General features: G+C 53.2%; 1 protein-coding gene across 1 annotated transcript in view; it reads right to left on the bottom strand.

Moving 5' to 3' along the window:
- Positions 1 to 12,906, bottom strand: part of LOC108933112 (cyclic AMP receptor-like protein A) — an 89,891-nt gene that overhangs the window by 55,049 nt on the left and 21,936 nt on the right. Inside the window, exon 6 of the mRNA XM_018749937.2 lies at positions 11,268 to 11,355. Within this exon, the coding sequence (XP_018605453.1) occupies positions 11,268 to 11,355 (88 nt within the window). The remainder of the gene's footprint in view (positions 1 to 11,267; positions 11,356 to 12,906) is intronic.

The following is a 12,906-nucleotide window of genomic DNA, read 5'->3' as shown; positions in this document are numbered from 1 at the left end:
CGCACTGCTGGATGGGTCCAGCTCCGTCACCCGCCGCACACGTCACATGTGGCAGCATTTCCATGCCTGACTAAGAGCAGACAGCAATTAAGGAAGGGCAATTTGCAGCACCTATTATACTCTACAGAGACTGTGTGACTTGAAAAGGGGGGCTTGTCATCCGCTGTACTGTTAGAAGAACGCGCTACTGAAGAAGAGAACTCCGAGGGTGCGCTTCGGTTTGCGGACGCTATCGTTCGGTGTGCGCGCATATGCCCGCTTTTGACCTCCGGGGGCTCAGCAGCACGGTGTTTCCGTTTTCCTTTTAGGCTGGAATAAGTGATGATGACAGACGGAGAAACATTTCCCGTCATGCCTTCCATCTTCAACAGCAGACAGAGAAAACGCATTACACTTGAGAGAGGAAACCGGGAAGCAGGACAGCCTGGCTGAACACGCTTGTGCAGGAAGGCCGTATCGCCGCGCCCCGCACACACCCACAGGTGGACAGCAGCTGACACCGCTCCCGACACTGGACCCGACAGCGCCCCTGCTGCCTCCTCCCTCGCTCACGTCACTCGTCCTCCACCGACGAAGATTGGGCCTCGCGCTGCCACTCAAACCTGCAGCGGCGGCCACTGGGGCACAGCCCCCCCCAGCTCTTCCTACACGAACTGAAGGAATGTTTCCAGACAAAGAGCCGCCGGGCGCCTGCAGGTTCACGGGTTTCAGGGTTTCCTCTGCGCTGCCTGTCACCCGGCTGTTAATGGCACTGACGAAGGACCTTGTGCGAGAAGCAGGCAGACGACAGCATTACCGGGAAATGGCAACACAAAGCCCCACAGACTGCTGGATGGATGATGCAAGGCTTTCATAAGTGAAGGAAAAAACAACTATTTGTATCCAAAGGAAAACAACTATGAGAGATAACCTTTTCATCTCCTTCCTCCGCATTGATCTGCCTTCTGTACGATTCCTGGCACCAATAGGATCCGAGGCACCAGGCGGCACATCCACACTCGCATCCTCAGAGCCAAAGAATTCCAACATCTCTCATCATATTGCTCTCCTCTGTTCAGGAGCCTCAAGCGTTGTTTTGGAAAAATCCCGTTCGTCTCTCACAGCTGGCGGCGTGGAGCGAGGCAGACCGATGAGCTCTTATCGCTTTTTCTGAGGTCATGCCGACCAGTTTTATTAGCTACAAATCATCTAAAAATTTGGTCTTTAAGCTGATATTAAACCAGGCCTTGAGCACTTTCCCAGACCACAGACACGTGACGTTACTTAATTTAACTGGCGCTTTTCTCCAAAGCGACTCACAGTGTTAAGCTACCTGTAATTATTTACCCATTTATACAGCTGGGTAACTTTTTACTGGCGCAGTCTTTAGGGTAAGTACCTTGCTCAATGGTACTACAGCCATAGGTGAGGCTTCAACCTGCAACCTCTGGGTCCAAAAGCAGCAGCTCTAAGCACTGCGAAGAGAATAAGAGACAAAGTCTCAAAGAGGGAAAGAGAGGATCAAAACGCATCCCTTTCAGACCCACTTCTCTCCTGATATCCCCTCTGCGACATAAACTTGTATCACATCATCTTCTACAAACACCTTTTAATTCCCTATCGTTCAACACGCAGCTACCCGCACGACGTGCCCCGGCCAAAAACGCCGGTATCGGACAAACTAACTCTCCTTCGACGATCACTCTTTGTCTCTTGTGAAACACACTTCCGTTTACTCCGAGTCATGTGCTGATTTGAAGGAAAGTGTCGGCTAAATAAATAAATGTCAGTGGGGGAAAGGGATGGATGGTGGGGGGCCACACATTACCAACTGTTTGGAGTCAAGCTGTCTGTCTAAACTGAGAACCAGCACCTTAAGCATGGCTCCGCTAACGCGCTGTGGCAAGGTGATTGCGCGTGTGTGCGTGCGTGTGCGCGAGAGAGAGACTGTTGCACAGCTGTGTGGTGGATACAGGTTGGTAATAAACAGCTCCATTCAGTTTGCTCAAACTCCGGGGACAGTTTCCTGCTGAGCACTCCCAACTGCGGGCTGTGCAGCGAGATCCTCAGGAAGTAACAGAAAGGCGTCCAAACAGCAGAGTCCACCCCGAGAGGGACGAGTTGCCCATTCCAGCAAGGACGCAGTACGGCTCCTGTATTTTTCCCGTGCCTGCCGACCACGCCCACCCTGCCCCTCTGTACGGCCTTGTAAACACAGGAATTAGCGACTGCCGGGGCGGCCCAGCTCCACAAGCAGAGCAAGAGCACGCGGCTGTCAGGAAATCGATGCGGCCCGCGGTGCTCGGGGGAGATGACGGAGTCGGCAGCGGAACACGGGCTTAATGAGGCACAGTCGTGCGGGGAGATGCCCCTCCCCCACCAGCTACACGCTCTCTCTCGCTTGCTCACGGATGAAAACACGGCCTCTCGCACATTCCCTGTGCGTGTTGCACAGCACATACGCATGCAAACGCACCCCCTCTCAGCCTTTCGCATATACAATTCTTCCCTCTCTCTCTCACACACGCACGCACAGTGGCAAGGGCACATGGCTGGGCTGATGTAAAAGCCTCAACCCGGAATATCACCCTCGGTGTTTCAGTAGGACAAGCACCCATGTGCGCAAAATCTGTGTGTGGCGGAAGGGTTATGATTAATGTAAAAACAGCAAATGAAATAGGGAAAACAGAGAACAAGTAAACAATTCCAGAACATGCTATTTTTAAGTCAAGCTTTGTTTCACAAAACACTTTCAGACCGTCATCTCATTCCTTTGGTTTTAATTAATATCATTAGTTACACTAATAATAATAATAAATAATAATAATAATAATAATAATAATGTTTATTTTAATTAATACATCTACTCAAATGACAAATCCAGTAGTCTTTTGCCAACATTTCCAAGGGTTTCTTAGGAAGGGTGGGGGGAATCAGAAAACCTGCTTAAAAAAACAGATAGGGTTTTATCAATCTCCCAGGAATCTGAGCTTCACCACTCAAAAAAAAAAGCCTTGTGGCGCCGTTGTAACCTTCCGTCCAGACAGAATAAAACCCGAAGCAGGATGCTCTCGGCTCCGTGTCAGCAGCTCAACCAGCGGCCTGTTTTCCTTTCGCAGTGTGACGAACAGAGCTGGCGCTGCGCTCGCTCACAGATAGCGATCGTACAAGACCTCTAGTCGAAACGTGGGGGGGGGGGGGGGGGGGGAGCGGCCGCATTGCTACTCGGTCTCGCCTGCGCATTTGAAGCACACGTTGCTTTCACCACGCTCTCCTGGAGGTGCAAACTTTCCGCCGACGTGACCCCTGCTCACCGATAAGTGGAGAAGAATCGAGTTTCAAAGCGTTCGCCGCCGCTTATTGCACAGTAAGCCGTTGGTATGGCAACGTCTTCCGCCCTTTTTGTTTTCATTTCCACCACAAAGGCTGCGATGTATATTAACTCAGATCAAAAGCCTTTCTATGACATTAACTGAATGTGTTTTAAAGAAATATGAATCGTAAAATGTATTCCGCACCTATATGTGCTTGTGCACAAAAATCGGAAAAAATGGGTCTGTTGTATTTTTATGTGCGCGCGCTTCCTTGTGACCGTGTGTACACTTTGGATTGGCCCGTTTGTAGTCTGAAGAGCCTGACATATCAACATTTCTCCTCCAGCACAGCAGGCTATGGATCGGATATGGATTAGATAAGCGCCCTGCACCGCTTGGCGAGGGCGATCGATGGCCTGTCAGCCATCAGCCACGGCTCCAGGAAATAGCGGCTGCTCATGCAGCGGAGGCAGTGGAGGTCTGTTCCCACTGTCCCTCTGGGATGACAGCGCCCAGTCAGGAAGGCTGGGAGCAGCGCAAACACTCCAAAACCACACATCTCCACTAACAGACACCAATCTCTACAAAGGCGCCTCCTGCTCCTCACACACCGCAGTTCATATGGGGGGCGGCAGCGTGTGACGTACTGCTAGAACTGCCACCTCAAAGGACACAGATTTTGATCAAACCACCTGCCGTGGTACCTTTTATGAAGGTAGTCACCCTGAATTGACACAGGAAAAAGTACCCTGCTGCAAAAATGGGTAAATCACTGCAAATAGATTAACACTAAGTTGCTTTGTAGAAAAGTATTAAAAGAATAAATGCAATTTAAATGGTTTGCAAAGAGACAGTGAAGACTCAATTTTCCTACTGGTATTGTAACAGTACACAGAAGACTGTGTGTGTGTGTGTGAGAGAGAGAGTGAAGCTTCCTGCACTTTGTGCTGTAGTTGAGGTGTTGCATGACCGCACCCCCAGTAAACCAACACCAGTGTGCCTGTGTTCACCACAGCGCAGTGCCGACGATGCTCATGGGGCGCCCCTTCCTTCTCGGTCTCGCTGCGATCATCGCAATCGTGTCGTTCCCGACATCAGATGAAAGGCCCTCCCACCAGTCACCCTCTCTCTTAGACTGCGTTGTAAGAGTGGCAGTCTAAAAGGACATCTCATTTCAGCTTTACTGCTGCAATTTCCCCCTCATTGTGTGCCTATTGATCAGCGGAGAGCCACGGGGGGAGCTGGGAGGAGAGTACCAAATGCAGTTCTGCTGTGACCCACTTTCCCCACCCGGGGTCTGGCGGGAGGACACTGCCTGCGATACGCAGCTACTGGTGGCTCTGACACCTGACCTGACCCTGTCCTAGTCCCGAACACCATGGTTCCCATCCCTGTGCTATGCGGGGTTCTTTCCCCAGTTGTGTGCGCTACCATTACCCTGTTGTGTACACCATCCCTGTCCTGCACTCCCAGTGCAGTACCCTTACCCTGTTCTGTACACTGCCTCCCATCCCTGTCCGGCACTGACAGCACAGTGCTGATACTCTGTCCTGTACAGTGCGCTTACCCTGTCTCCCATTCCTGTCGTGTACCGTGGTTCTCTGCCAAGCCGCTGGAACTACTGCTCCTCATCATTCATCTCCAGCTCCCCTGATGCCGCAGGCAGCTGGAATCTCATCTGCTGTGAGCGGCGCCATTACTCAGCGGCTGCCCCGTCTCGCCATTAATCAGAGCCCAGGACTCGCAGGAAGCCACGGTGCGGCTGGCCTTCCTCTCCCGTCCCGGGAACATTATGAGCTGCGGTGTCACCTGTCGGTACCTCCCTGACCGGGCCTCAGCGAGCGGGTGGAGGGGACAGCCAAGAGACGTGTTTCACGGGAGGAGGGGTGGTGGAGCTCCGGTAAACACTCGGCACGGACAGAGAAGGAGTGCGGGTAAACAGCAATACATCAGCCCACTCGCCCGCACGTGCTTACAAATAAAAGCCGGCTGCGAGAGGCCTCCCCCTGAGAAGGACACAGGGATGAGGGCGGAGGGAGTGTGGGAAGGACACACAAACACTGACAGGCAGAGGTCACGCAAGGAAAGACAAACAGCAAAACTCTCCTACTAAAGCCGCACGTCACACACACAAAGCTCGTCCTGTGTGTGAAGGACGAACATGGAGCTTGTTCCCGGTGGCCATGCACACAAAGCAGGAAACCATCGAATCGCATTTTTATGAGTGTGTGTTGAGGGAGGAGGTCCTGGAACAAATACGGTTCTGCACACATCAGTTGGACAGCGTGGTACTGAAACACTCGGACAGACAAAACGTTGTCCGCTCGTGGTGTGTCACCCCCCACCACACAGACACCTGCACTCTTCCCCATGAGGCGCCGTGGCGACCCGTCAAACAAGCTGACTCCACCCCTATTCCCCGTTCATTTTCCCCCGACTGGCGCTGAGCCCTCTCACACACTTTCTCCGAAACAAACACATTCTTGTCCATGAAAACAACCCTGAAGCAACTTCTTTGTTTTAATCAGTCATGAACATTTCGTGTAGGAACCAAGACCCAGAGACTCAGCACCGTCGAGCTGTGTGTTTGGTGAGCACAACAACTCCACACTATGGCAACCGCTGCAACCTGTCCTCAAATGACCGGAGCAGGGGATACGAGAGGAAGAGGACTTGCTTCACATCTCAGTCTGAACCGCTTTTTTTCGACATGCGCCTGTCAGCGACGGCGTACGCATTTCCTGTTTTCCTCCTGCAGCGCAAGGGTACACACCGTGTGGAAGAACACTTCCAGAGAAACGGCTGGACGGGAGTGGGTGTGTAGGGGTGGGAGTCTGAGCAAGGGGCTGCGAACGGCAGGTAAACATTGGGACGCACGTCACCAGCACTTAAACGACTGCAAATGGAGCGCCGCTAAATGTTTCAGATCTCTGGTCCCTTTATTGCAATTACCTCCAGCAACAGCCAGATCCGAATGCACAGGAGAGTCATCAAACAAACAGACAGTCTCGCGCATGAGCGCGTGCGCGCGCGCACACACACACACACACACACACACACACACACAGAGAGAGAAAGAAGCTAATTCAGCAGCTGCTGCTTTGAAAACACCGGCTCTGTCGGAAAACTCCTCCCTAAGCTCCACCTCTCTCCCAGGGTTTGTGCTGCCGTGGACACATCGAACTACCCCAAACACAACCACCCAGGAGCTGGCTCCCTTAGGCTGCTCCTGCCGGAGTTACAGCAGATCGCGACCCACATCCTTTTCAACCATGGTGCAAGACCAGAGGCAGCAGCACCTGTCCACTCGGATCCTCGCTCCTTTCGAGAGACACTGAACAATGAGCTGCAAGCGCAAACAACTGAAAAGCGCCCGTTGCACGTGTCACGCTGCCAGCTGCACGACAGGCCATGAGGTGCCGGACATCCAGCCTCACGGGGACCTCTGGCGGCTGACAGGACGAGAGGTGCAGCTGCAGAGGGGAAAGAAGCAGCAGATTCGCCGTAGTCGCACGGCTCATGTGGGAGGCAGGGACTGCGAGTGGGGACAGGGTGTGTGGGGGAGATAAAGTGCTGCATGCTGATAGGCCAAGACTCCCGTGGCGACTGGCACCAAGCTGACCTGCTCTCAGACCCTCAGTGCCGGAACAATGCCTCCACTGTCCGCACACACAGTGACCCTGTAGCCATCGTCATTCCCAGGCCAGACCTGGGACAGGCACTGCTGTCAGACTCAAGCTGCTCTTCTCTTTGCCAATTGTCACATGACACCACACTTACGCCTCTAGTATGACAGACTGGGGCTCAACCCGGGTCCCAACTCATTGGCCAAATGGACCAAGCAGGATCCACGAGGTCCTGGTCCAGGTCGAGTGGCGCTCTGAGCCAGGCAGGCAGGAAAGCGATTCAATATCACCACTCCTCGACTGCTGCAGCATAAAGTACGGTGTCTGCAGTGTGGGGTCACGCAGAAACACCCCCTCCACCCCCACTACTCCCAACAAGCTGCAGCCACATTCATCATCATTTGGCAGCTTTAAGCAATGAGTACCCAGCCCTGCTAGGTCTGTTTAAAATGACATTTGCATTTCCTCTGTTCATGCCTAAGGAGCATTTCGTAAACAGGACCCATGATGCTTCGCTGTTAAAAGGCCACTGGAAGGGGCAGGGCTGTGCACTGGAGCTTGTATCTGTGCTTGGGTCTCAGGGTCTCACGGCACAACAGGGAGGGCAGCGTCTGAGTGGCCCACCAGGGGATGAGGACCCTGCGCTGTATCAGGTTGCTTCCAGCTACAACACGGTATGCCATTCTTTCTATACACCCTTCCCAGCATCACAACCCAATAAAACCCCCTCTCCACTCACCGCTGCTGCTTCTTCCACACCCCCCTACCCTAGGTTCTTCTATCCCTGGCCACAGAAATAGGGCACCTATGGTAAAGTGTAAGAGGTACCGGGTCTGCCAAACGGGAGAAGTGGAATTTGGGAAGCAGACCTTGGTGGGTCCATCAGCTTACACATGTGGACCTATGAATGCACATAAAGGTCAACAGATGACACAGTGGTTAGACTCCTCATATTATACAGTAGTGGAAGGCATAATACTCAGTAAAACTGCTCAGATGTATAAATTTGGTAAATAGCTAAGTAGCTTAACAATGTGAGTGGTTTTTTAAAAGGCAGCTAAAAAAATAATGATAATGATGATAATAGTGATGATAACGATTACAATAAGAATAATAATAACAAAAACAATAATATAGTGCGTATATGTGCATGCTCATTTGTGCCATCCATCCCACCTCCACAAAAGACCAAAAAATGTTCTAAAAATAACTTGTTTTTTTGCATTATTTCCATTACACTTAAAAAAAATAATTAGTTTCAAACACAGAGCTCACAGACTGGACGAATTCTTAACGTTTTGAAATTGCTACAGGGTGATGAATTTGTCCAAACACCCCTGATGTTGATGTTGTTTAGGATATTCTCATCCAAATACAACAGCAGGCAAAAAAAAGTGTCACTGAATGCATTATGTGTGTTTCACATAGTGTACGCTTTGTGTGCGTTTGAAATGATGGGTGTGTCACGTGGAACAAGTTTATTCCACGTGTGTTAGACTGCATGCCTCCAATGAAGTCTAATGATGCGTATGAATGTGTGAGGCAACGTGTGCTCTTGTGTGTGTTTCAGTGGAAGGGTGTATCAGGCAAAGCACATGGAAAGGCGATGAAACCACCATGGTCATCTCCTGAGCCCCCAGGGGGAGCCGTGACCCAGCAGCAGGGCCCTCTGCCCGTTTGCAGTTTGGCTCTAGTCCCTGTGGCGTCGAGCCAGCACCCCCCCGGGCCCTGCGAGCCCCCCGCGCTGCGCACACTGACGCTCTCCCGCTGCTGCAGGGCCCCCATTAGGCAGCGCTTGGCTGCCGTCCAGCCCAGCACAGAGCCCCAGCGAAATGAGCTTTCAACGGAGAACTGCGGGATGAGTGCCCGGCACCCAAAGGGGACCGTGTGCGTGTGTGTGTGTGCGCGCGCGTGCGCGAGTGTGTCTGAAAGCGTGTTTGTGTGGGTGTCTCACACAGCGTGGCAATAAACGAACATTTTGTGCAAGTGTGTGTCTCTGTAAAGGTGTGTGATGCATATGTGTCAGAGTCCATGAGCGCATAACGCAAACGCACCTCTAAGCCAGGGAGATTTTTACTATGGTAGTCAGTCTCCCCACGAGACAGACTGGGAGCCCAGCAATGTTTCCTTACAGGGACTGGGGTACAAGAAAGAGCAGGGTGCTAAGTGGAGCCCACCTTCACACCCCCGAGTTCCCGAAAGCTACAGCTGCCTGCCACTGTGGCACGAAAACATTAGCGCTAACAAGCAGAGACCAGTAAATGAACAGTAAATGAGAATTTCCTAAATGAATGAAAAGGCGCAGTGGGGAAGAGAGCGAGGGAGAGAACGGGTGGAACAGCAGAGCGAGAGACGAGACCCTGACAGGAGCTGTGATCGCTGCGATCGCTGCACACGTCTGTCAGAGGCACCGGACAGCTGAGTCAGACTTGCAGAGGCTCCCGATGACTGGGCATTAACCCTAGCCCCCGCCCCCACCCCCACACACCCACAGCCCAAGTCCGACCCCCGTCCCCTCTCGCTGAGCCAATTAAGCTGCTGATCATTAACTCATCATAGAGTGATGGAAGATTGCCCCCTGCCAGCACTTCTGTGAAATAAGATTTCGTGGGGGGAGAGGCTGTGGCGGTTGAGTATGTTTCTCCTGCGCAACCTGGTGACACGCAGGGTGGGGGTGGGGGGTGTCCACAAAACACACAGTCTATACATACACCAAAACAGCTTTGACTGTAGGTAGAGCAGAGATATCAGTAAAACCTGCATCCAAAAGTGGTGGTACACTAAGGATAGACACACACAAACACACACAGCAAACTTTTTACGGTGTGGGCGCCTGGACACTGGGGGAGGTGTGCTGTTCCGACAGGCCCTCCTGCCGCCTTGTGCTCGGTACTGCGGTCTGAAGAAGCCAGCGGTATTTGAATGGAACTCGCAGCCAGGACCGCAGACGTGCATCAGTCGAACCACGGGCGCTGTCCAAGCCCATCAGCCCCCTCCTCACCCTAATCAGGGCCAGCTCCAGGGGATGACTGCCACTCCGCTCCAGATCCCAGGAGGAGAACGCTAACAATAACTCTTGTGAAGGACTGGGGTTAGTTGGGCCGCCAGGGTTAACTGCCCACAGAGGAAAACAAGCCGTCGCCGTGGGCCCGGTGTGTGCGTGCACGTCCGCGCAATCCGCCAAGGCGTTAAATAAAGATTTGAAAACAACAGGCGGCGAAGCTGAAGCGGAACGACAGCCGGGGGGAGGGGGGTGGCAGGGATGCTGTCGGCACGGGGCATGCTTCCAAGGCTCCACGCTCTTTTCCGTTTTCAATTAGCGCACCGGCGCCCGGGCCAGCAGCCGCACTCACGGAGGTGTGTAAACAGGACCTGCGGCCTGCCCTTCACCAGCTGTGCGGCTGTGAATAGATAACAGCGTCGGCCTCCCATGCTACCGCCCGGAGGAAGCGTGTCCCTGCACTCCAGGGAGGAAAGCTGAAGAGGTCGGATCGACAAATACACGAGAGATCAATTCTCCCTCCGCGCAACTGCAACCCACGTGCCCAGTTCCTGTCCGCACAAACAAGCGTAACTTCTACTATGGTAAAACCACACACACACACACACACACACTCACACACACACCTCACTTTACCACATGGGTCAGACAAAGCTGAGACACCCCCCCTCAAGCAGTACGGAGCCCCTCCGTCCCACAAAAGGACGGCAGACAGCGAGACACACGTGCCAAGTCTCCAAATGAGCGATTCGGGAAGGCTCTTGGGGAAGTGCGCCGGAGCGCAACGCCAGCACATCAAACGGCGCTGAGCGAGCAGACGTTGGAGCGGGTGGGGAGGTGTGGGGGGAGAGAACAGCGGGATGGATGTTGTGAGCCTGTCGCTGTGGCGGCAGCCCGCGGCTCGTCGCAGAGCTCGACAGACGTGGCGGACGGGCGAGACAATGCGTGTCACGCAGCGCCTGGCGTGTTAGCGGAACGGGCGGCCTGTGGAAGCCTGGCGGATCGCAGAACCGCTCAGCCTGCAGCGGGAGGAGCTTCCCGGCACAAGGGAAAGGGGAGGGCTGCTGGGAGCCAGCAGGAGCACGGCCTTGGGCACAGACACATACATCGTACACTAGGCACAATGGACCCTTATAACTTAGAGCAGAGCAACGCAGTCCAAAGGAAGAGCTCTCACACAAAGCGCGCGCGCGCACAAACGGACACATGCAATGACATATGCAGCAACACAAGACACACAAAAAAACACACACAGACACATAAGCACATACATTAATGTACACACAGACACAAACATACAGTCAGAGAAGCGGGCGTGTATGTGTGCTGGGGAGAAGGGACACTCACATGTGGTACTGCTCCGTCCGTGTCTCCTTCACTAGGTTGATGTAGAGGTTAAGGGTGATGAGACTGACCCAGGCCAGGGCACTCCAATCTGTGTGGGGGGGGACAGGGACATCCTTCATCACCACATCTCACACCTCGTCTGAGAACAGGGCACAAACACGACTCACTGATGGCAGGGACACATTTAATTATCTATTTAATTATGCGGCTCATTAACATGCATCAGCTGTGACTGTTTGTGAGGCAGCAGTTACATCACACTGCAGGATGTTTGCAGAGAGGCAGGAGGTGGGTGGAAGATTTTGTGTGTGTGTGTGGTGTGGGGGGGAGTCCTAGCACGCAACATCCACAGCATCTACCGAGGTTCGGCACGAAGAAAGGACGACCTCAGCCAGCGTCATGCTCCCGTATTATTGGATTGTTATAGAGCCATTTCCTGACGCTGGGCATGCTGGGATCGGGGGCTGGGGGGCCGGGTGTAATCTGATCCGTCTGCTCGCTGTGTGTCCGGAGGCTCCAAGGCTGAGCGCTGAATTATTCAGTTAATGGCTGATTGGTTTCAAGGATAACAGTCGTGGCATCACTCAATACGCCGAGGTTAGAGGAGGCGTACACTCGGTGCCAGGAAAAAAAAAAAGCGGGGTGCTGGGAGGGTTATTTTCCTTCTGCTTATGTGAATCATCTCGGGTGGAAGGCCTCATGGATCGCTTCTATCATTTTCCCACCTGCCCTCCTTTCGATGACTCCAGGTCACCTGCATGACCCTACCATGAGATGACAACATGGATTTACTGCCCACGGGCCCTGGGTGGGCGATGGAGGTGGGGACAGAGAGCAAAAATGTGACCTTGACCCTGGGTCCAGCTGGCGTGCAGGCGTCACGGGCGTCCGCTGAGCAGACGACCGAGCTCTGAAATACGACGGGAGCGAACATCTGCTGGAGAGAGAAGCCCGGGCCCCCATCACCTCCGGAACAGTGTGGTGGGGGGCGGGGGGGGGGAGATGCTCTGTTCCAACAGGCTCGCTAAGCGTTTAATGAGGCCTGGGAGAGCCTTGGCAGGAGCTGGAAGGCCGAGCTGCGAAGGCAATCAGACACAGGCAGCATGCCGCCGGGTAACTTATCAGCCGAGATTCCGGCACCTTCTCCCTCAATGCAACGCAGACTCACATGTAACTGGCCTTCTGAACCAATGGGAACACAAAGATGCTGCTCCTCTTGGGCTCAAGCCCACGAAGACCCACCAGACTCTTTTTCCTGCTCTACTGACAACACAAACACACTGCCCATCTCTTGTGAACCAGTCTGGACTTACAGAGACTCCTCGAAAGCTCGTCCCAACACATTCACCCTTCTGTCTCCTACATGAATGACGGAACACAAACAACACAAATGAACCTATGAAGGAGACGTTATATATTAGCATACTTTGCAAAAATAGCACCGTAGTTGAACTGGCTGCCACTCCAACGACTGACCACCCACCCACCCACCTCTGCCCAGCAGGCTGCAGTATGAACGGGTGGCACCTGGGTTACTGCTCAGTCCAGTGGACTTGACGAAGCTTAGCTTGGAACCCCCTAATTATTACCGCAGTCATATCTAAAATTTAACTGTTGGGAAGAGCAATAAGAGCCAAAC

This window comes from Scleropages formosus, chromosome 1, assembly GCF_900964775.1.
Source record: "Scleropages formosus chromosome 1, fSclFor1.1, whole genome shotgun sequence".
NCBI classification, from domain to species: Eukaryota; Metazoa; Chordata; class Actinopteri; order Osteoglossiformes; family Osteoglossidae; genus Scleropages; species Scleropages formosus.
This window is presented reverse-complemented; position numbering and strand designations above follow the sequence as displayed.